Source organism: Petaurus breviceps, unplaced genomic scaffold (assembly GCF_028583685.1).
Source record: "Petaurus breviceps papuanus isolate PSGF00001 unplaced genomic scaffold, PetGlider_PUasm1.0 38, whole genome shotgun sequence".
NCBI lineage: Eukaryota > Metazoa > Chordata > Mammalia > Diprotodontia > Petauridae > Petaurus > Petaurus breviceps.
In genome coordinates, this window is record NW_027186304.1 from 101,911,664 (window position 1) to 101,935,074 (window position 23,411).

Consider the following 23,411-nt stretch of genomic DNA (forward strand, 5'->3'; position numbering starts at 1 on the left):
GTGGAAAGGTATTCATATAAGTGCTGTATATAACATGATGAGAATATAGGCGAGGTCAAACTGAAGGAGGGGGCGAGAATTAGAGAACGTGGGGAGGGATTTCAGCAAAGTAATTTTTAAAAAGGAGAAATCGGACCAGAGATTTCTGTGAAATCCTGCTGGATTCAAATGCCGAAAATTGAATCTTCCTTAGCGCCTGCAGAATGTGTGCAGTGTACAGAAACGTCTCGCCTTTTCCGTCAGGATTCAGGGATCTCCCAGCAGGGGGCAGTGCCAACTTGCATTGCCCCGGGCCCCAGGCTAGCAGCGCAGCGCTTCCCGATGCAACAAGAACCATATCCCCACATGCCCCAAGGTCACACTGCTCCTAGCAGCTCTACAGCTCCAGGGCCACGGAAATAATGCATCTACCTTCCCGGCTGTGGGCCCCCCCGAACGGACGGAAGTAGTAGGTCTTTGACAAAGAGCTGCTGGATGCTGGACGATGTCACAACGGGGATTTAATTTAAATGGGAGGAAAAGGGATAGGGTGTACCGGGTCTGGAGCAGAGACAACCACCGCAGGGAGGGGGATGGGATGCGTGTAGACGCTTTCCTGCACTCCCTGGCCTCCTCTGCAGCAGCGCTTTGGGTGCTTGAGGCTGGGCCGGGGGATGCCGGCTGCATTCTCACCACCCTTAGCTCGGACCTGCTACTTTGTGCAAGGGAGATGTCAGCACACCAAAAGAACTAGGGAGCCGGCCGGCAAAGAGGAGAGGAAGGGACGGGAGAGCGGGCCTGAGATTATATAGGGGAGCTTTCCACGCCTTCCCTTTAGCCCGCCCCGACCAGGCTCGGCCCCCAAAGATAATAACATCCCAACTACTGCCCCCTCCTTCCCCCTCCCCCAAGTCCAACCAGTGTCCCCTACTCCCACCTTCAACCATCTCCTCCCTTTCTGCCCCCACCTCCCTGGTCTCAAAGGGACTTGGAGTTGGCGGGAGCCTATAAAAGCCCATCACCGAAAGAGCCGGGGACAGGTTTGCTGTAACCAGTGCAGAGGTGCAACCTAAGAGCTAATACTAAACCCTGAACATCTTGCAAGACCATGTCCCACCAGCACTGGGGATATGAGCCCGGCTTGAACGGTGAGTGAAAGCGTTCGGGGAGAAGGGACGACTTCCTTCCCCTCTTCCTTCCCCTTCAACCGTCCTCTGCCCCAAATCCCCAGTTACCCATCACGAGCCAGAGAGGATGGTGATGGCTGAAGCAGTGGCTCCTCCGCACTGCACCTGCTGTTGTCTGCAGCCTCGGCTTTGCAAGCTTGAGGCTCAGGTGCGTATGGGGATCTCCCGAGCGCGTCCCGCTGCCCAAGCCTCTTTCCTGCCTTGGTCCCCTATCCACTATCACGTTTCCCTTTGGGTCGCTGGGCAACGGGGTGGGTACTGTCGAGGAATCAGTGGTCCTACTCACTTGCTCTTGGCGAGCTGGGACAGGGAGGTAGGACAAGATCTCCCTAACCTCACTCCTTCTTTTCTCCCCTTTCTTATGAGAGAGCGGTGGATTGTTGAAAGTTCCTTTAGTGCATTTGAGAGCCAATATACTAATCTGAAAGAACGCTAGGCATTGTTTTCACCCAGGAGGCATGAGACAGCCGGCACGTCCTCTACGCTGTCTGTGACTCACAGATCTTTTCCCAAGGATTGTCCCATTCCTCCGTGTAGGAGGAGAGCTTCCTACTGGCTGGTTTATTTCCGTTACGGTGTGTTTCTGAGAGTTTTCCTTTCTTGTCTACCACCTTAAGGGTTCATCAGGAATCCGAATGAACTGGTACATGTTTTTAGGTTTTCTGAAGCTTTGAAGGGAGAAGAGAGGGGCGTGGAGTGTGGAAGGGGTAGTTTGTCTCCAGATCCATAAAGGAACCAAAACTGGACACTTGGGTTCAGTCACCATGCCATTTCATTCAAAATCAAAAGATTTTACACACACACACACACACACACACACACACACACACACACACACACAATTTGAGATAACACATGTAAATGATTTTTTAACATTGCATGCAAACGTAGGCTGTTACTGCTATCATTACCAAATTAAACAAGTAGTCTCTTAATGTCTTCAGAAGGCAAAGACAGTGCAGGTGGCGGATTTACAGATCTGTCTTTCCGCCTCGCTGTTCCAATGACCAACTGTTGTCTGTTGTTGCACGTTCTGTTAAGGGGCTCTCCTCTGTTGGGGTTTGGCCTTTGTACTTTCTTCTCTTAACACATACATGTTCCTCTTCTCCCATCATAGGGCCAGAATGCTGGTATAAGGCTTTTCCTATTGCGCACGGAAAACGACAGTCTCCTGTGGAAATTGAGTATTCTAAAACGCAGTATGATGGTTCTCTGAAGCCTTTGAAATTCTCCTATGACCCTTCTACTGCTAAGAGGATCGTCAACAACGGTCACTCTTTCAACGTTGAGTTTGATGATTCCACTGATAAATCAGGTCAGTCTTGGGAACGTGCACCCTCTAGACCGAGGGCATTCAGCTTATAATAGTGGGGAATGGAGAGAGGCGAGAGCTTTAATATCTTAGTAGTTTAAATGAAAAGAAATCCAAGATAGTTAAGAAAACAAACACACAAAAAAAAACAACAGCCTGTGGAAAAGTCCCTAAAAGTGCGCTCGTGTATCTTCTCCTAAGGGAAGCCTTTAACTGTGCCAACACAGCTCCAGAAACCCAGAAATTACTCTATAAATGCTGCTTTACCTATTGTTTGGTTGAGTCCCTTAGTAGTTAGTGCTCTCATTCTTTTTAAATTAGTATGTTTATGCGTATTTCTTTACAGGTTGTCTCACCCCAGGCTAAACTACTGGAGGGCAGACTGTGGTTTGTTGATGTTTTTTTTTTTTTTTCCTTTTGGTCTTTGTGTCTCCAGCAGCTACCAAAGCTAGACTTGCACATAATGTGAATTGATAAATACTTGTTGGATTAGATCGGATAATTGTTGTCTGGGGCAATATTTTCCTTCCAAAGTAAAATGACTAACCCGTATTCCTTTAAATAACCACAAAATATAAGTTAATGGAATACAAGTTAATGGCATCGTGTATATAAATGTAGATGATGTATATTGAGAACTATTGGACTTTTGAAAATTCTACAATCTTAAAGCACATTGAGAACATAAGATAATCTTATCATCAGACCAGGAGTGAGGAGGAGAAAGAAAAAGGCAATCTATCAAATTTCAAAATTCTGGGAAACATTAGCATTTGTCAATATGTCTGGGTTCTGGTCTTAGCTGATAAAAAGTAGCACTACACCTATCACATATCCAGATCACTTGCACCTAAGCCTAGATAGTTTTTATGTATGGGAACATACATATTGGATGTTACTGACAAAACAATTACTTCATTTTCTTTGTGGCATAGATATCTGCTTATAAGAAATGAATCATTTAAATTTATAATTTGTACCTCTTACAGTTTCTAGGCATAGAGCAGTGCTTAATAAATAAATGTTTGTTTACACTTGAATTGACTGTTCTACTGCTTCTTGGGATCTTCTTTCTCTCTTGCTTCTCCTTCTCCCTCTCTTCCTTCCTCTTTCTTCTCCTCCCTCCTTTTTTTCTTATTTTCTCTCCCTCCCCCTCTCTCCCCTTTTTCTTCTTTTTGTAGAAACAGGGAAACAATCCAATTTAGAGACAGTAGCAGCCTTATTTGGCTCCTGGCTGATTTAACTTGTCAGTGCCCTATTTTCCTAAGTTCTTTTATGTTGTCATCTAGCAAATGCTTCAGAAAATAAATTATCTGTGCCTAGAATAATTTTTTTTTAGTGGATGGGGTGGAGAAGGGAAAGGAGAAAGGAGGAAGATTGGGAAAAGATACATACCTTCTCCAATACCCACCCAATGTGTCCAGTGTATATATAGGTATACCCTTAGTGATTTTAGCTAGTTCTTCGTAGTATTTGTTTAATGACCAGACTTTATTTTAGTAGGTATATTTTATATTCAGCTGCATTTAAAAACCATAAGAAGCTCTTTGAATTTTCTTTAAAAATCTTTTTTTTTTGACAGGATTCTTAAGACATTTTTTCCTTTAGTTGGCTGGTAAATTAGGAATTAAAATTGAGGAATTTTGAATGGAGAAGACTTTTTATTACCGGGTAAAGAATATCTTTGTAGTTAGCATATAATGTGAAAATCTCTTTCAGGGCCAGAGGCCTGGGGAATAGTGTAGATATAGAAAGCATGCAATGAAATTTCATGGTTAAGTTGTCTGGAAACATTATAGTCTCAAGTATCCTTTTGAGAGAGTGTGTCTAAAAAATAGCACTGAAATGAACTATAATGTGAAACTATTGAATTTCTAAAAGATACACCTGAATAAGGGAAAGAGATAAGTGTTTGCTAAAACTATAAAGCTTGTTGGTTGCCATATAAAAATGATTTACACACACACACACACACACACACCTCTGAGGTCCCCCACTCCCTACACATATTTTTTTCCCTGTGTTTTTCATGATATGCTGGAGTATTTTGGTAGAAAGTGTGCAATTTGGGGTCAGAGTTTATGGGTTCAGATTGGGGTTCTGATTAGTAGCTGTGTGATATTAGAAGCAGGTCATTTTCTTTCTTTGAACTTTTGTAAAATGAACTATTTGGACCATAATAATAGCTAGCATTTATATTGCCTCTATTGCTGTACATGTTATCTCATTTGATAGTCTCTAGATAACCTCTGAGATCCTTTTCAACCATAGATCCTAGGTATATCTAGGTATTACTAAATTAGATAAGTTCATTCCTTACTGTTTGTCAAACAGCTTCTAAATGTAAGCGTGCCATCAACCTTCTCGTAACAGTATACATTGTCTAGTAATCTGTATAATACATGTGTAAAGCATACTTTATTGAAACATGTACAGCCATAGTTGCCAGCCACTTGCAGATGAGAGTGGGAAGTTATTTAACTGTTCATACACATTCAGATTTTAATGATTAAAAGTTTGCATTTGTGTGAGATGTGTTGTCATGCTGAGCAATTAAGGAATATCAGATTTAGGAATGCCCAAATCATTTCCTTATGTTTATTCCCAGACAGCTGGTAAATTTAAAACAGAGACTCCTTTTCTCTATGGAGTCCATAGTTTGGTCAGTATTTTTAAAATATCCTATTTGATTTTGCCCATTTTTCCAAACTTAAGGGAATAAAAATAACATTTCATAGTAGACTTTTGTACTTTAACAAGACTCTATAAATTATGAAATATTTATAATACTAAAATGAAATGCTTCTTTAATATCTTTAATAATTTGTCTACAAATACAACTTTTATGGTGTCTAGATTTCAGATGATTTGTCCCCTCATATGTTCCTTTTTTTGCCATTGGTCTTTTCCCTTGAACATTTACTCTATTAATTGTTAACTGTCCTGGGATTATAGTAAGTTAAAACAGTAAATTTAGTGCACTGCAGTGAAGCGTGGTAAATTTTTCATGCTATTTTTTTTAACCTTTTATACACAGTCAATAAATGGTGGCCACTGAACACTTAAGAACTCCCAGTGTTTGGCACAGAAGATAAAGAGTGTTGGGTTGAAAATTAATCTTCCTGAATTCAAACCCAGTCTCAGATTATGTGTCTCAGTTATGTGACATTGAGCAAGACCCTGCTATTTCCTTCTCTAGCTCATTTAATAGATGAGCAACCAAGGCAAACAGGGTTAAGTGACTTGCCCAGGGTCACACAGCTAGCTAGTGTCTGAGGCCATATATGAACTCAAGTTGTTCTATCCACTGTGTCACTGAGCTGTCCCTGAGCTTTCTGTAAACAATCATTTATAGTCTTATAGAGTTGTCTGGGGGTGCTGAGAAGTTAACTGGCTTATCCACGTGTCACACAGTTAATATGTGTCTGAAGCAAAACTTGGACCAAGTTCTGCCGGACTCAGAGACTGGCCCTCTTTTCACTGCACCATCTGCCTTTCTCATTTATATAATATGTTTAGGGCCCTATGAAAATCAATTCTCAATTGCCCAGCAACTCTAAATCTTTAAGTTGTAAAAAAAAAGTTGCTGACACACATTAGTTTCTTACTAGTAGTATGCTACACCAGTGAAATTACAGCTTTTGTAAATAGTAATAATGATAATAATAAATTGATCCAGAGCTAGACTCATTGGGTATCTAAAGGGATTCATGCTAAAAAGGCAATAATAATTAATAGACATTAGCAGTAAGATCAATAACATTATGCTAAGATCATGTATCAGTAGTAAAGCCAATGACATATATAAACATATTCTATTACTATAATTTAGAACTTATGAATATTTTTTTGAAGTAAATGCAACAGATGTTCACAAATAGACTATTTTACTATTTTATAACGCTAATAATTCAGTGGTGATACTTAATAGGGTAACTAGGATTATATGATTATAGACTGTCTCATTTAGGAAAAATGTCAATAAAACAGATACAAAGAAAACCAATAGGTGTCTGAACATCAGAAGCAAAAACAGAAATTGAGATCCATCAAACTCAAGCGTGCCAACAAATGGAGTGGTTTCTTAGATGTGAGGGAGACATTGTATGAACTGAGAATCTATCATGTTTTAGCACAATTCAGACAGTGGTACTTCTGGAGATCTGTAGGAAATTCCTGTCCCAGCAATGAGTTATTACAAAATACTTGGGTAGTAAGGACTCACTGGTCCTTAATGGTGTTGTAAAGATGACATTACATACATTCATCTGAATCAAAAAAGTTTGCATTTGTCTCTAAGGCTAACTTAAAGATGTTTTTAAATTATTAAAAATAATTATTTTAACCTTCCATAATTATTTATATTATGTGTATATCCAAATGACTTAAAAAGTCAGAAAAATATTACTTGTATGCTTAGACAATTGAATGATTCAAAGTTTTAAAGTTGTTCAATAATTTATTTTGTTTTTACCAGATGACATGTTTTTTTTTTAATACCACAACTCATTATAAACATCCCTTTTGTTAAGAGGCTTTTTTTTATGGTATGTTAACATTTTTAGATTTCCTGTACATCTTCATTTCCTGCATTTAGAAACTCCGCTTCATTTGCTTTCCTTTATCATGTTATCTTCTCACTTCATTTTCACAGTAACATTTCAAACAGAGAATTTTTCATCATTTTGTAAATATCACATAATGAAACATCAGAGGCTAAAACTAACTGTGACTGAGGACTGAAACAATATTGAATTCTTAGTCACTTTTATTATGGTTGTTTAGCTTGCTATGTTTCTTTTTAACTAGAATTAATAAGCTTTAATCAGAAGTTCTGGTTAAAACTATTACTCAGTAATTTTATAAACTCCTTTAAAAAAACAAGTTAATGAAAAATCGCTAATCCAGTTATAATGACTGTTTTAAAAAACTCTTGAAAATGATTCCATGCAATCTGAGATCTTTTGTTAAAAGTTTGATTTTGAAGACATTTTGCACACAGTTTATTAATAATGTAAAACACATTTTAATTACAAGCCAAGTATTAATCTTTTAAAATTATTTTGTCCACATTGTTGGGTCAAAATGTGGATTTCTACTAGTCTAATTTGGAATGCCTTTGCTTAGAAACTTTAGTTATTTTAGCCAGGTTACCTGCATTTTTCAAGAGGAAGAGAAAAAAAAAACAAGCAATTTTTACAGTAGTCATTATAAAGAGACCATTTTCAACTACTTAGATCAGGCACTAGTAGTGAATGTACCATTGTATACTCCTAAATTTGTTCTGAATTGTTGATTGTTTTCTTCCAAAATATCTCATTGAATCATTCAGCCTTAATAAGGAAAAAAAAAAGAACATTCTGGGATATCTGAAACATGAGGTACAAACCTTAATGTGGGGCCCATGGTACCGTATAGTAATTTGTATGATTAAATATAGTACCCTAACCATATGATTCATTATACCCATATCAAAGACTTTATACCTGTATTTAACAACAGTCTATTTAAATTATGATCATTTGTCTTTTAAAATTATGATTATTCTCCTTGTAGTGAGATTGATAAACTAATGATTCACTGCTATAAATAATTCAATTCAATTCATTAACATACTTTTGTTAGTTTATTATTTTCATTTTTTTAAATAAGTGTTTTTTAATAAATTAGTCCATTCCAGGCAGCTAGGTGGTGCAATGAATAGAGCACCAGCCCTGGAGTCAGGAGGACCTGAGTTCAAATCTGACCTCAGACACTAAAAAAACAAAACAAAACAAAAAAAAGCTAGCCGTGTGACCTTGGACAAATCACTTAACCCCAATTGCCCTCCTCGCAAAAAAAGGCAAAAAAAAAAATAACATTGGGGCCTCTAGGTGGCACACTGAGTAAGAGTGCCCCGGCCCTGTAGTAGGGAGGACCCAGGATGGGTTCTGGCCTCAGATACTTAACACCCCCCACACACACACACACAAAACAAACTAGCCATGTAACCTTGAGCAAGTTACTTAACCCCACCTGCTTTAAGAAAAAAAAATTAGTCCATTCCTCCCATTTATCTTGAGTAATTTCATTTAAAATATATGTGTGTGTGTATTTGCATAGTCTGGCAAAACAAAACCCCACATTAACTACATAAGCCCACATTAGCCACACATGCAAATAATACATATATGTATACACACATCTCTTTCTGCACTGTCCAGAGGTTCCACATACATATGTTTAGTGCCTGACTACTCTATAGCACCATATCCATGATGCCAAAGACATATCTATAGCAAGCACTAGCCTGTTTTCTTGGTCTTACCTAGTATGACACTTAAGACAGGACTTAAGTTTTGACATTTTCACTTTTGCAAAGTTGTCCTTCCTATCCAGAAAGCATTTCCTGCTGTTTTTTATAATTATTCCTAAATATTGCTGCCCAAATCCAATACAATAACCAATTGTTTTTGGTAAATAATTTAAGTACAACTTTCTATTTTTTATAGCATTGCCCATTTGTTTAGCAAACCATAATCCCCTTCATTAGTTTTTTTATTAATGATTCACAAAGATGTTTTCTTTTGGATTTGAGGAACGATGAGTATGGATTGAGGCCTTTAATAATCTGTTAGAACTGGGGGTGGCTAGGTTGCAAAGTGAATAGAGCACCAGCCCTGGAGTCAGGAGAACCTGAGTTCAAATCTGGCCTCAGACACTTAACACAAAACTAGCCATGTGACCTTGGGCAAGTCACTTAACCCCAATTGCCCTACCTTACCCTCTCCAAAAAGTAAAAAAAAAAATCTGTTAGAACCCCTTCTCTCCATACATGCAAAAATGTATGCACAGGGGTGACTAGGTGGCACAGTGAGTAAGAGCACCAGCCCCAGAGTCAGGAAGACCTGAGTTCAAATGTGGCCTCAGACACAATACTTACTATCTGTGTAATCATGGGTAAGTCACTTAACTCCAATTGCTCTCCCTCATTCCCCCCCCCCACTCCCCCAAAATGGATGCACAGGCTTGAGGAGAGTTGATATAATGGAGATGAAGAATTAACTCTAAGGTGAACTAAACTGTACTTTGAGCAGATACTAGAAAGGCAACAAGAATGCTCCTACAAGCTATGTGTGCACTTGCCTATATAGTGGCACCTGTAGAGAAAACAAAACAAAATTCAACTCAGCCTTTTTGGGCTTTTTGTTTATAATAATAATAGCTTGCTTCTGTCTTTTTTTGAAGCCAATTTCACTTTTAGAATCTCATTTGATTAATTTAGATAGGTAAATGGGTATTAGATTTCAAAGCTGGAAGAGGTAATTTGTATTTATGTTTCCTCATTTTAAAGGTGAGAAAACTGAGGTGCACAGAGGCTAAAGGGAACTTGTCCACACTTATTAATAGAGCCCAGATTTGAGCCTGAATTTTTTTTTTTGCTTTTTTGGAGGGCAATTGGGGTTAAGTGACTTGCCCAAGGTCACACGGCTAGTATTTGTGTTGTGTCTGAGTCTGCATTTGAACTCAGGTCCTTCTCACTACAGTGCTGGTGCTCTATGCACTGCGCCACCTAGCTACCCACAAGCCTGAATTCTTTTACTCTAAATTCAGTGCTCTTCTGCCACATCATTCCTTAGGAATTAAAATTAAATAATAACCTAATAAACATGATGAAAAATAAATTTTATCTACAAAGACCTGTAGGCCTCAGTGTATTTTCTGTTCATTCCTTGTGATTTCTTTGGCTTTATTATGTAAAACACAAAATTTGTTCTATCCAGAGAATATAATTAGGATATTTTATGCATTTTTAAATTGATGTGTATATATACAAAAACCTTATCAATGAATTCTTCAAACCAGAAATTATTTTTTTTCCTCTGAAAAATTTTTCTCACCTTCTTGTGTATTTCATATGTACCAGAATATATCTGTTGTTCTTATATACTAGAAAACTGGAGGAAAAAATTCAAGGAAACAAACAAAACTTCATTTACTTTTCACATTTTGTTTATTGACAGCCTAATTTTTTTAGAATTCAAATACTAGTCAGATGTATTTATACTGTTGGTATGTAATACATATCATTCCTTATACATTATCTACTACACTAGACCCTTTATACGAAGGAATTACTCAGCAGTATGTCTTCTTGAGCTTATCGAATACTTAAAAGGTACAATATACCTATATGTCAGCCTTAGGTCAGCTGGAGCTTGCATTATTTTGAGGTGTCTTATTTGTAAAGTACAAAGTCACTTCCTCTTTTCTACATCCCTCCTCCTAGGGAGCTCATTTGTTTGTATTCTTGTCTTAATTTTGTAGTTGTTTTTCACTAGACCCTTTAGATTTTAGTTTTAAATGGACAGAGTCTCTTTATCTTTCCCCTTCCCCCCTCCCAAAGTCTTTCTTCTCTGAAATGATAAGAGTTTTAAGTGGCCAGAATAGTACTTTTTGGTCATAAAAATGAACAAACATGTGCTTTATGTATAGATGCCTTTAACCCAAATAAGCTTTTCTCTTTTTTAAATAAAAGGACCTGCAGTACTTTTAAATGAGTTTGAGGATTTATGTTAATTTACCTTTAGAAAAATTCTTGGCATGCTTTGGCTACCCAGGCTACTGTTAATTCAGCTCCAAGCTTAAAAACAGTTTCTAAGAAACAATCAATTGAATGAAAAGCCGAAGTGCAGGTTCTTGCACCAATTAAATTATAATCATTTGTTTGTGGGTCTTTCTTAGTTGCAAAAAAGTCTTTGAGACAGGAGAGAATTTTCTAACCCAGAGCAACTTGTTCGGAAAATGATTCCTGGTTACAGTAGATAAGCACAGAAAAGTGTTTAATTATTGAACCTCATTGGTTTAGGATATTAATGTAGTCAACTCTGCACTGATAAACACTACTTTTTAATAATACTAAATAAATAGACAAGGATTTGAAAATCACACATAAAAAAGGTTAAAAAAAACAACAACACAATCTTGCAATAAAACTTATTCAACTTAGAACGTAAGACTGACAGGATTCATCCAAGGGGGAAAATAAGGCTTAGATGAATTAAGGAAGATTGATTGAGTCAGCTGCTTGACGTGATCTTATTTAATTCATTTTGACATGTCAGTCTGCTATCCAAGTGTGTTAGTTTGATTGAGGTAAAACATAAGGATGCTTATAAACAGAATTCCCATATAATGACCAGTCAATCCATTAGTTTAAAAGTAAACAGATTATTCATTGTATATTTCAGAAAGCTAACTTTAAAAAAGTTTTTAAAAAACTATCTTGTGTTTTATGAAATAATTATATTTTTGTTTTGTTTTTAGTTTGAAGAATAGCTGATGTTGAAACATAGGCATAATGTTTCTTTTATAGGCCAATCCTATTATAGCAGATTTTTGTTTGTAGTTGTTTTCTTTGGAGAGATACTATTTGAGTGGAACATATCCAAATTCATGTTTATAGAGAGCCATATTAACCCCAGCTGTGTCAGGATATGTTTTTCCCCCTATGGCCAAGAGGTTTGTCAGAACTGGTCAGAGATTGTCAGAACTGATGATTTCATTCTTGTAGGATATTTTCATCTTAAAAACTTCCTCTACATCACAATGACAATTTCCCCATTTAGAAGAGTGGCTTGTGGGGCACTGAGAAGTTAAGTCATTCTAGATCATACATCTGCAAGGTGTCTGAGATCAGACTGGGTCACCCCAAGGCTAGCTCTCATTCTACTGTATCTCACTCCTGTTTTCATATATATATACACACACACATACATACATACTTATTTATATATGTATATATACTTATGTGTGTGTGTATTTGTAATTCAAAGGGCCATTGTAAATACATTGTCTAGTGGAGTCACTTGGAGAGTACCAGGAAAGTCTTGTGGGAAAATTCCTTTGAATTTAAATGTTTGATGTTAAGATGCAAATTTTCCTGGAAGAGGAGATGGAGTTCAACACTTCATTCAAACAACATTTATTAAGCACCTACTACAATCAGACCAGTGCCAAGCCCGGAGTATACAAAGAAAAGCAAAAGCCCCTTAAAGCTTTGTCATCTAAATAGATCATTCACCTAATAATGTATAATAGACAGCTAACTGATAGTGGCTCCCAGAACAATGAAGCATTGGATAAGTTTTGACTTGGGAGAGCATGATGATGTGAGATGTGAATGATGAGATGTGAGAGCCCTGAGAATCTAGAGGCCTGAATATTAGGGGGAAGAGGGTTGGCACAGAAGGCTTGGCTAGGAGTGGTAGGGGCCTTAGGGGACAGAATTGTACCCTACTTAACAATTTAGCCTTGGACTGGCCCTGTTTTGATAAATACTCAGAGACTCCTTTCAGTTCCTTAAAATCACTGTGCATGCTCCTTCCCTCTGGTCACAGAAGAGACCTCTATTTGTGCCTTAGGCCAATCCCTCTACCTCTGCTCCAGATCACATTTCCTAATCTTTCTCAAGGACCTTCCCCTTGAAGGGATTCAGTTCTTTTGATTCCTATTACAGGGGCTCCTTCAGAACTTTCCAGAAAACACATTTAAGTCTCCCTAATCCTGATTAGTTTCCTTTTAACCTTCCTCTCCTGCTCTGTCTTGATTTCCCTCCTCTTTCCTGCCAAATTTTTTTTGGGGAAAAGTCTATCCTGTGTTTCTGCCTCTGTGTCCTCTTCTCAACCCCTTTCAGTGTGGCTTCTTTTCTAAATACTTGATTGAAACTCCTTTGAAATGTCTCCAATGAGACATGTGATTATGAGAAATGAGATAATATTTGTAAAGGACTTAGCACAGTGCCAGGCACACAGTAGGTGCTTCATAAATGTCTATTCCCTTCCCTCCCTTCCACGGACCTTCCAAACTGCCAAATTCAATGGCGTTTTTTCAGTCCTCATCTTCCCCTACCTTTCAGCAGCTAGACATTGGATTTTCCATTAGTTTCAGATGCATACTTCCCTGGTTTTCCTTCTTCCTCTAACTGCTTTCTCAGCCTCCTTTGCTGTTTGTCCTCATTCTGATCCTTTAAAAACAGGTGGTCCCCAAGATCCTCTTCTCTTACCTCTCTACTCGATCTCCTTCGGCAATCTTATTCACCCTAGAGGCTTCAACTCTTTATTAGCTCTAGTCTGTGGATTCCAAATCTTTATCTCCTGGAATTACCTCTCTTCAATTCTCCGATCTACTTTTCAGTTGACTCTAGGATATATTTTTAGAGAATCTCTTTATTTTTTCCCCGTCTGCGAAATTATGTAAACTGAAAAATGCTATTTTTTGTTTTGAAATGCTTACTTTGTGAGATTTATTCTTAACAAGTGTAACAGAAGTTAAATGGGTCAAAACAGGCAAAGATCTATAAAAACAAAACAAAAATCACAATGGGGTGAATGCAGAATAAAGTGTAATCGGCTTGACTTACTGATACAACAATAAAGTGGGGGGGAAAACTTGGTCAACTAATTTCATTTTTAGTACAAGCTAAATTAAATATTATTATATAAATTGTGCCTTTAAGTATCCTACATAAAAGTATTTTGAGTGATTAAAAAATATAAACAAGCATTAATTCAGCATAGTAGAACAAATCTGAGTGAATTTCTTGTTCATCGAGTAGAAGTATTCCTAACAAAGTAAGCCTTGCACTATAACTCCAGTCTGGGCATAGGAAATTTTTATTATGGGCTGTAACATGATTTATTTGAATTTCAGTGTTAAGTGGAGGACCCCTGATTGGGAACTACAGGCTGATCCAATTTCATTTTCACTGGGGTTCCAGTGAGAGCCAGGGCTCTGAGCACATTTTGGATGGAAAGCAATATACAGCTGAGGTAGGAGAGTTTTTTTTTTTCTTTTAATCAATGCGTATTCAGGAAATGACTCTTTTAAAAAAATCTTATTAAGAAAATTTAAACTTCCATACTTCAGTGTATCCATGATTTCCTTGCTCTTTCTCTGCGTAAATATATATGTATGTGTGTATATACATGTGTGTGTATTATATATATACATACATATACACATATCATATATACGTGTGTGTATTGGTTCTTGCTGAAAGCTATTTGTGCTTTCTCTGCTAGTATAGCTCTTGCTGGTATCTTCTTGTGAATTATCTGCCCAAATCTACCAAACCTCTTTGGGGAATTGGAAGATGGAAGGGGATCCTTTGACACTATGGAGAAGCATTGCAGCAACACCCACTGTCCATCTGTGTTTATTATGCTTCATTCTCACTACATGACTAGTTCACTTAATTTCAAAAATTATTCTAACCCTGCTCTTCCAAATCTTCTTATACAAAAAACCTTCAGATAGAAGAGTGACGTCCTTCTTATTAACAAATAAACCATTGTGGCACCACAATGAGAAACGGCAATACTTTTAATTGTGTCACAAAGGTTGCGTTAGCTGGATTGAAGCAGCCAGATGCACAATGCAGAACTACTATGCTTGGAGTCTGGGTGACCTGAGTACAAATCTTGCTTCAGATGTGTCAATTAAAAAATTCTGAGATGGTGAATTTCTGGGCAAATTTAAATCAGTTTTGACTACACCTATTGTCTCCTCAGTAGAGAAAGTGACCCAACCTCTTGAATCTTTGATATTTATAGTCTTTTGAAAAAAGTAGTGCATCTGAGAGTGAAAACATCTTCAATTGGTCAACAAGAGAATCAATATTATAATGGGAGGTGGGCTGTATTAAAATGAAGGTCTTTGAGGTACCTGACTTGGGTCACCCAAATCTTGACTTAAGGAGACATCAGTTTCTGTATCTTCTGTCTGACAAAAAGGGAGAATCAACATTTCCCAGACCTGTCTGAACAAACACAATGAGCAGGAATGCAACCATCAGCCTAAAATTAGAATCTCTTCTACTGTCTGATTAGATCTTAGCCTGGGTAAATCCCACATTGGTTGGATGAGGAAGTAGGAAAGGGGAAAAACATTGGTCCTGATTCAATAATTAGTTGTTAAATATGAAAGAGAAATACTCATTTTTTCACACAGACATTCACTAACTGTGATTCTGAGAGGTCACAACTACTTTTGGCCTGAATTTCCTCATCTATAAAATAGGGATAAAAATGGCACCTACCTCACAGGTAAAGCACTGTATAAATTCTAGCTGTTATTGGCAACCAGATGACCTGGGTTTGGATCCTTGGGTTTGGTATTTACTATCATCTCTGTGACCATGGACAAGTATGCCAATCTCTTGGCCTTTATTTCCTCATCTATAAAAGGAAAGGGGCTGACTTTTTAGAGATCTTGAACTAGATGTCTAAGAGTCATCTTAAACTCAACATGTCCAAGACTGAATTCGTTATCTTTTCTTCTAAACCAGGCCTGCACAACGGTGTGGCCCCTGGGCCACTTATATCTGGCCAAAGCAGCCTGCAGAAAAACGTAGAGTTGCCACTGCACACCCTCTCCTCTTTGGCATGTGATCTGTGGCAACCAGCCTTTGTCAGTCTGTCTCTAGTGTAACCTATATGAGCCTGAAGAAGTTTAGCCTGTTTTAGTTTTGGCCCCTACCTACTGCCAAGTCGTGCAGGTCTGTTCTAAACCCTCCTGCCCCCTCACTTCTCTATTACTACAGAAGACAACACTAACCTCCCAGTCCTTCAGGATTACAGCCTGGGAATTAGTGTCTACTCCTCACTCTTTCTTAGTCCCATATCAACTCTGTTTCCAAGGCCTGTTGACTTTACTTTTGTAGCATCTTTCAAATATGCCCTCTTTTCTCCTTTGATACTGCCACCACTTAGTGCACGTCTTCATCACCTCACTCCTGGACTGTTATTGGCGGCTCCCGGGTCTCTGTGCCTCAAGTCTCCCCCCACTCCAATCCATTTTCTAATCAGCCACTAAATGGTTTTCCCAAAATATAGGTCTGACCATGTCACCATCCTATGCAATAAATCCAGTGGCTCTCTGTTGTCTCCAGGATCAACTCTGAAATGCTGTTTGGCGTTCTGAGTAATTCATAACCTAGCCAATTTTCATATACTTTACTCATTGACATATACTCCTTTCTAGTATAGAAATAGAAAAATTGCCTCCTTGCCGTTCAACGAACAAGACACTCTGTCTTTCAGCTCTGGGTTGTCCCCAGTGCCTAGAACACTCTCCTTCTTCTGCTCCTCCCTACCTTCCTATATAAGTCTTAACAAAAATCCCTTCTTTTAATGAAAGCCTTCCCTAACCCCTCTTAATTTTAGTGCCTTCCTTCTGTTAATTTTTTCCTATTTAGTATAAATATGGTATTTATATATATGTACACATATATGTATATGTATGTGTATACATGTATTTGCATGTTGTCTCCCTCCCTCATTAGATTGTAAGATCCTTGAGGACAAGGACTATCTCTTATATATCCAGCATTTGTATAGTAGACATTTAATAAATGTTTATTGATTGATTAATTAAATGTCTGTCCAACTCTTACATTCTATAACTCTTATCGTTTCCAAAGAGAAATAAGTACTTTAATTTATATTCAAAGTGTTATGATTTTCTCTTCATTATTACTGTTGATAAAATTTATTTTTATAAAAGAACGAGTGGAAAATTAAGTGTATTTAAGTCTTTTTCTTATTTTGCCAATTATTTGTGCCCTCCTCCTTGGAATTACTTTGTACTTACTTAGCCTATATTTTAAATTAAATTATCTGTGTATATGTTATCTATTCTGCCCTCCCCCCATCCCCTGTGTAACTTGTGTCCCATATAGGCAAGAATTGTTGAGTTTTTGTCTTTGAATTCCCCGTACCTAAAATGGGGCCTGGCACATAATAGGTCTTATTAAATACTTATTAAGCAAATGAATGAATTACTAAATGACAACCAAGAACATATTTTAATAGGAATCAGTATCTTTTATCTGTACCATGCCTTTCTTTAAATATTGCTTTACATATAGCCTAAAAGTACTATCATAAAGAAGGACGCTATTGCATAGGATCACTGTGAGCATTCATTTTGCTAACTTGTCTTTTTGTATCCTTTGATGATTTTAGCTTCACTTGGTTCACTGGAATACAAAATATGAGAGCTTCAAGGTTGCTGTGACCAAGGATGATGGACTGGCTGTTATTGGGGTCTTTTTACAGGTTAGTTGTTTTGTTTAATGTTCTTGAAATATATTGAATCATATGTAGTGAAAGGGGGGAGGCTCCCCTGATCCATGCTATTTTCATGAGCAGATTGGATAGGTTAGAACATTTAATGAAAATATTTAGGAAATGCTTTAAATGTTAAAAACTATTGCCTGATTATTTCCTTCAAGTATTTCAAAAGCTCTATAATTTCATTAAATGAGTACTCCCTCTACTGAGGTGGACTACAATCCATCCCCTCTGCCTTAGTAGACAGTCTTCACAAGTTGCTGTGCCTGGAAATATCTGGAGGCTAAGCCTTGATGATAAACCATTCCTCCAAGTAGCATGCTATTGTGGAAAGGACACTGAAATTGGAATCTGAAGAACTGGGTGTGAATTAAAGCTCTGCCATGTACTAATTTATTTTTTAATCAGCAAGTCAGACTCAGTTTCCTCATCTGTATGATGGATGTTAGAATACATATTCTAGGGGGTGGCTCGGTGGCGCAGTGAGTAAAGTGCCGGCCCTGGAGTCAGGAGGACCCGAGTTCGGTTCCGGCCTCAGACACTTAACACCAACACACACACAAAAAAAAAACTAGCCGCGGGTTCAGACACTTAGCACCCACCCAGAAATACTTGGCCGTGTAACCTTGAGCAAGTTACTTAACCCCAACTGCCCTCCAAAAAGCAAAAAAAAAAAAAAGAATACATATTCTACAATGGATCCTATATATATCTATATTATCTATTATCTACCTTATGACACTATCTTGAAGAAAGTGCTTTGTAAACATTAAAAATTTCTGTAAATATGAGTTATAATTGTTAGCCAAGTTAGTTCTTCGATAAAATATTGATTACTGGGCCTAACTGAAGCCTTTCTGTAATCTGTCACTATCCTCTCAGTTACCCAGGCTTACACCTTGGGTATCCTCCTCAATTTCTCACTGTCTCTCACTCCTCATATCTAATTTGTTACCAAGCCCTGTTGAACTCTCAGATATGTCCCCTTCTCTATGATACTGTTACTACCCTGATATGGGCTTTTATCACTTTACACTTGGGCTATTGTCTGCCTCAAGTCTCTTCCCCCTCCAATCCTTCCTCCATTCAGCTGCCAAAGAGATTTTCCAAAAGTATGGGTCTGACTTCCCTTCCCCATTAATAAACTCCAGTGACTTCCTTATCACCTCCTCTATTGAATACAAAATCCTCTTGTCATTCAAAGCCCTTCTTAATTTACCCCTTTCTCCTGTCTCACTTTTCTAGTCTTCTTATATCTTGCTTTTTATTTTTATTTTTTTGCTTTTTGGAGGGCAGTTGGGGTTAAGTAACTTGCCCAAGGTTACATGGCTAGTTTTTTTGTGTGGGTGTTAAGTGTCTGAGGCTGGAACCGAACTTGGGTCCTCCTGACTCAGAGGCCAGCACTTTACTCACTGCGCCACCTAGCCACCCCATATCTTGCTTTCCTCACTATGTATTCAATCCAGTGACACTGGCCTTCCATGAATAGGGCATCCCATCTCTTGACTCTGGTTATTTTCTCTGTCTGTCTCCGATGCCTGGAATGCTCTCCCTCCTCCTCTTCTTTTTTTAAAGAATGTTTTTTATTTATTTCTCAATTACAAGTAAAATAATTTCTAACTTTCATATTTTTAAATCATTTTTCATCTCCAGATTCCCTTGCTTCATCTTTCCTTCTCCTCCACCCTCCTTAGGCAAGCACTTTGATATAGATTATATGTGTGCAGTCATGCAAAGCATAATTCCATATTATATCTTCTCTCTCTTCAGCTATACCTTTTTTTGGATTCCTTGGCTTCCTTCCGAGTCCCAACTAAAATTCCATCTTTTATAGGAAGCCTTTCCCAGTCCTCAAGTCTACTGCCTTCCTTCTGTGAATTAATTCCTACTTATCTGTTACTAGTTTGTACATATTTGTTTGCTTGTCTTCCCCATTGGATTGTAAGCTCCTTGAGGGCAGGGACTTTCACCTCTTTTTGTATCTTTAGTGCTTTAGCACAGACCTTAGCATGTAGTAAGTGTTTAGTAAGTGCTCACTGACTGATTTACTCTCCATGTGCTTAGGGAGAGCTTGTTCTACCTAGACATAGCCTTCAAAAATTCAATGTGACCTTCACAGTTCAGTGTATCAGAATAGGACTTTAATGGAAATGAAACAAGTCCACAAGAGAGAAAACCTTTTGCCATCCTCCCAGAGTGTTTTTAGTATCTGAATATATGGTCAGATCTAGGATTACCTTTGGAATCATCATTTTCTACCTGAAACATATTATTAGAACTTAGAGCTGAGAGGTGATCTAGACCAGGGCACTCCTTTTTCAGAGGTCACACCCATGGAGTAAATTGTAGATCTCATTTGGGTACAGTGTGTCCTCCACTGTCATCTCCTGCTTGGATTCTATCAGGAGTTTAAGTGTAAATTCTCTTGATAATTATACAGTTAAGACTTTAAAATAGTAGTTATGCCATGGAATCCCTCTTTCTTTTTTTGCTGATGTTTAGAATCATCTAGTTGGCCTCAGTGCTATATAGGATAGAGAGCTTAGTCTTGGAGCCAAGGAAACCTGGGTTCAGTTCCTCCTTCTGCCAAATACTGGCTCTGGGAAAGAGGGCAAGTCACATAACCTCTTTAAGTATTCTTGGCATCTCTCTAAGACTTGCAGAGATGGGACTGACCTACATTGGTAGAGTGAGTTTTCTCGTCCATGACTGCAATCGCAGGCCTCTTATCTCACCCTAGTAGTGTTGGAGACATTTTATGCCCCCATCCCTACCCCCAACCCCAATTAACTTCTTTGAGTCCAAACAGTCCAAAATGTAGAAAAAGTTTCATCAAGGTCACAGGATAATTTCAGTAGTATATACCACAAAGTGGACAATTCAGGATGGAAAATAAATTCTTAAATTTAATTGCATAGTTGGTCAATCTCTATTTCATTTTGGGCTATCTAAACACAGGCCACAGTTGTTTGATCATAAAAGGCAACAAAAAACTCCTGTTAAAGCAATCAGGTCTGATATTCTATGATTCTAATTTTTTTTTCTTCATTACTGGTAAGTTGAAGCTGGAATAGTACAAACCATATTCTTTTGTTGTATGTATCATTACAGATGGGAACTGCTAAACCAGCACTTCAAAAAGTCATTGATGCTATGAATAAAATTCAAACAAAGGTAAGATGATATCTTTTGGTGCCTCATTAATATTTGTTGGTACCCCCATTAGATTTTTTTCTGCCCCATCTGGTTTCAGAAAAATCCCTAAATAACTCTTCTGTTTTAGATATAACATGTAGGGTTTTAATCAGTTAAAATAAAGGTGCAGACTTTGCTTAAAAACTTTCATTCCCAATATTCAGTGACCAACTTTCCTTTATCTCAAGGTACTAGTGTAATTCTAATTCCTGGAAGGGAAGAAAAAGTATTTAAGTTTCCTAGTCACCACTGTGATTTATTCTGTCTTGATATTGCCTGAAAAACATACATGCACTAAAACTATTTCCCTCCCCATTGCTTTAGTCTCCTATATTTAAGTGTTTGGAAAGTTGGTACTGGATAAAGCCTATTTGAAGACTCAGTGAAAAAGAGAATAGTTTATTTGAGAGGACAAGAATGAAACAGACATCTCAAATAAAAATTATGCTTTTTTTTTTTTTTAGCTTTTTTGGAGGGCAATTGGGGTTAAGTAACTTGCCCAAGGTCACGTGGCTAGAAAGTGTTATGTGTCTGAGGCCGGTTTCGAACTCAGGTCCTCCTGACTCCAGGGCCAGTTCTCTGTTCACTGTGCCACCTAGCCGCCCCCCCCCCCCAATCATGCTTTCTTAAATCAAACCAATCCATTTTTTCAAGTACTCTTCTTTTTGTGTGTTTTTCAGTAAATATGAACCTTCTCTTAATGAGTATCTTTGCTAGAGGAGAGATCTCTGTACCTATGAATATGCTCCTTTTATGATGTTTTAAATATTTTGTTTTCTTTTGTTTAAGGGTGAAGAATCAGTCTTCACTGACTTTGACCCATCTAGTCTTCTTCCTGAGTCCTTGGATTTTTATACTTATCCTGGCTCACTGACCACTCCTCCTCTCTTGGAATGTGTAACCTGGATTGTCTTAAACACGGGCATCACTGTGAGTCCTGAACAGGTATGTTTCTTATTGATAGATCTTCTCATATCAGACAAGTTAACTGCAGTTTCATTGATAAACAATAAATAGTGCTTTTTTAATGTTAAGAAAGTTCATAGTTTTGATTTAGAGAAATATCTTACAAAAAGAATTTTAAAATACATATGTGGTATAATTGGTAACTTTCCAAAAGACTTATTCAGATTTTAAGATGATCTTGAAAGTATGTACATAAACACGTATAAATTTCAGGGTCAGAGCATATAATCAGAATGTAGAATATAGAAAATCAATTATTTTTTAGAAGATTCATTAACTTAGGTCTTGGCTAGTTTGTAAATAGACTGACAGGAACAATATATATTTAATTTCTTGGAACTCACCCCTTGTAAATGTTTTAAAATTTTGTAGTTCCAGACTGTCTCATTGTTTCTAATATCCTGTATGGAATATTCCAAAGTGATTCAGCTTCCTATAGTACTCCCGAGATGCAGTAACATTACTAACATTGTTACAGTATGTTACTAACAGTACCACTTAAAACACTTTGATTAATCTGTGACCTCAGAGATCAATCGAAATACATTTATTCTGTGCCTAATATGTGTCAAGGCTAGGCCAAATGCTGGAGATACAGATGCTACAAATGAACCAATCCCTACTCCCAAGAAGTTTACTGGGGTGGGGTGTGTGTGTGTGTGTGTGTAGTATAATTCTGTTAGTAGAATAGATTATAACCCATCCATGTCTGCTCATCCTATCCAACCCCTGTCCAAATCCTCCGGTCTGCCCAGAATCTGAGTCCTTCTAGATTCTATGACACAGTGTGGATACCAAGGGAGTTTGTGTGTGCTGCCTGTTGATTGTCGTGTGGTCTTGCTCTGTAACTAACCCACCTCGTTTTCTGATCATGCAGCTATCCAATGGCATCTTTAACTAATCTCATCCAGCCAGTATAATCTTGAACAATAATAGTCTTTCCTCATCCTCTTGGTTTGTCCTGTATGGATAGTTATAATGACTGATCTCTTTTGAGTGATTATAACACTCTTCTAGGATTGATATAATAATGTTCTGGGGCTTGATGTAATCAACCCAATGTCATTTACAAACAGGATTTTCAGGATAATCTCACCATCTACATGGAGCCCCTCTTCAATTTGGACTTGGTACTGGCTGTCCTCAATGGGCAAATACCTTTTATAAGCATCTACCTCCTTGTTTTATGCCTTGGTTCATATCCATCTGCTTGGAATGCCCTTCCTTCCTCGCCACTCCCTCATAGAATCCTTTACATCCTTCAAAACTCAGTTCAAATGCCACTTCTTATATCAAGCCATTTCTGTGCGTGTGTGCGTGTGTGTGTGTAGTGTTTTCTCTGATAGAATGCAGGCTCCCTGAGGGTAGGAGGTACTGATTCATTTTTGTGTTTGTATGCTCCTTGCTAAACACAGAGCCAGGCACATCACAGTTACTTCATAAATGCATAAATGTGGATTGATAGATAATTAGAAGTTTGGTAAACAAAGTTATTCCTGTTGTTACATTCCTCAAGGATTTGATAATTTTAACATAAGCATGGGAGCATTGTGGGAGGAGGATCTATAAGGCTGCATTTTCCTCTACCAAAGTAGAATGCTATTTTGTATTCAAATGCTATATTTGAAGTAAAGAGGACTGAGGCTTAAATCCCAGCTC

General features: G+C 37.8%; 1 protein-coding gene across 1 annotated transcript in view; it reads left to right on the top strand.

The window, feature by feature from the left end:
• Positions 1 to 346: 346 nt before the first annotated feature.
• LOC138170712 (carbonic anhydrase 2-like) overlaps positions 347 to 23,411 on the top strand; it is a 27,004-nt gene continuing 3,939 nt past the window's right edge. The window contains exons 1-6 of the mRNA XM_069100207.1: positions 347 to 1,127; positions 2,284 to 2,481; positions 14,170 to 14,288; positions 17,484 to 17,576; positions 20,703 to 20,765; positions 21,576 to 21,731. Of these exons, the coding sequence (XP_068956308.1) occupies positions 1,088 to 1,127; positions 2,284 to 2,481; positions 14,170 to 14,288; positions 17,484 to 17,576; positions 20,703 to 20,765; positions 21,576 to 21,731 (669 nt within the window). The 5' untranslated portion in view covers positions 347 to 1,087. The remainder of the gene's footprint in view (positions 1,128 to 2,283; positions 2,482 to 14,169; positions 14,289 to 17,483; positions 17,577 to 20,702; positions 20,766 to 21,575; positions 21,732 to 23,411) is intronic.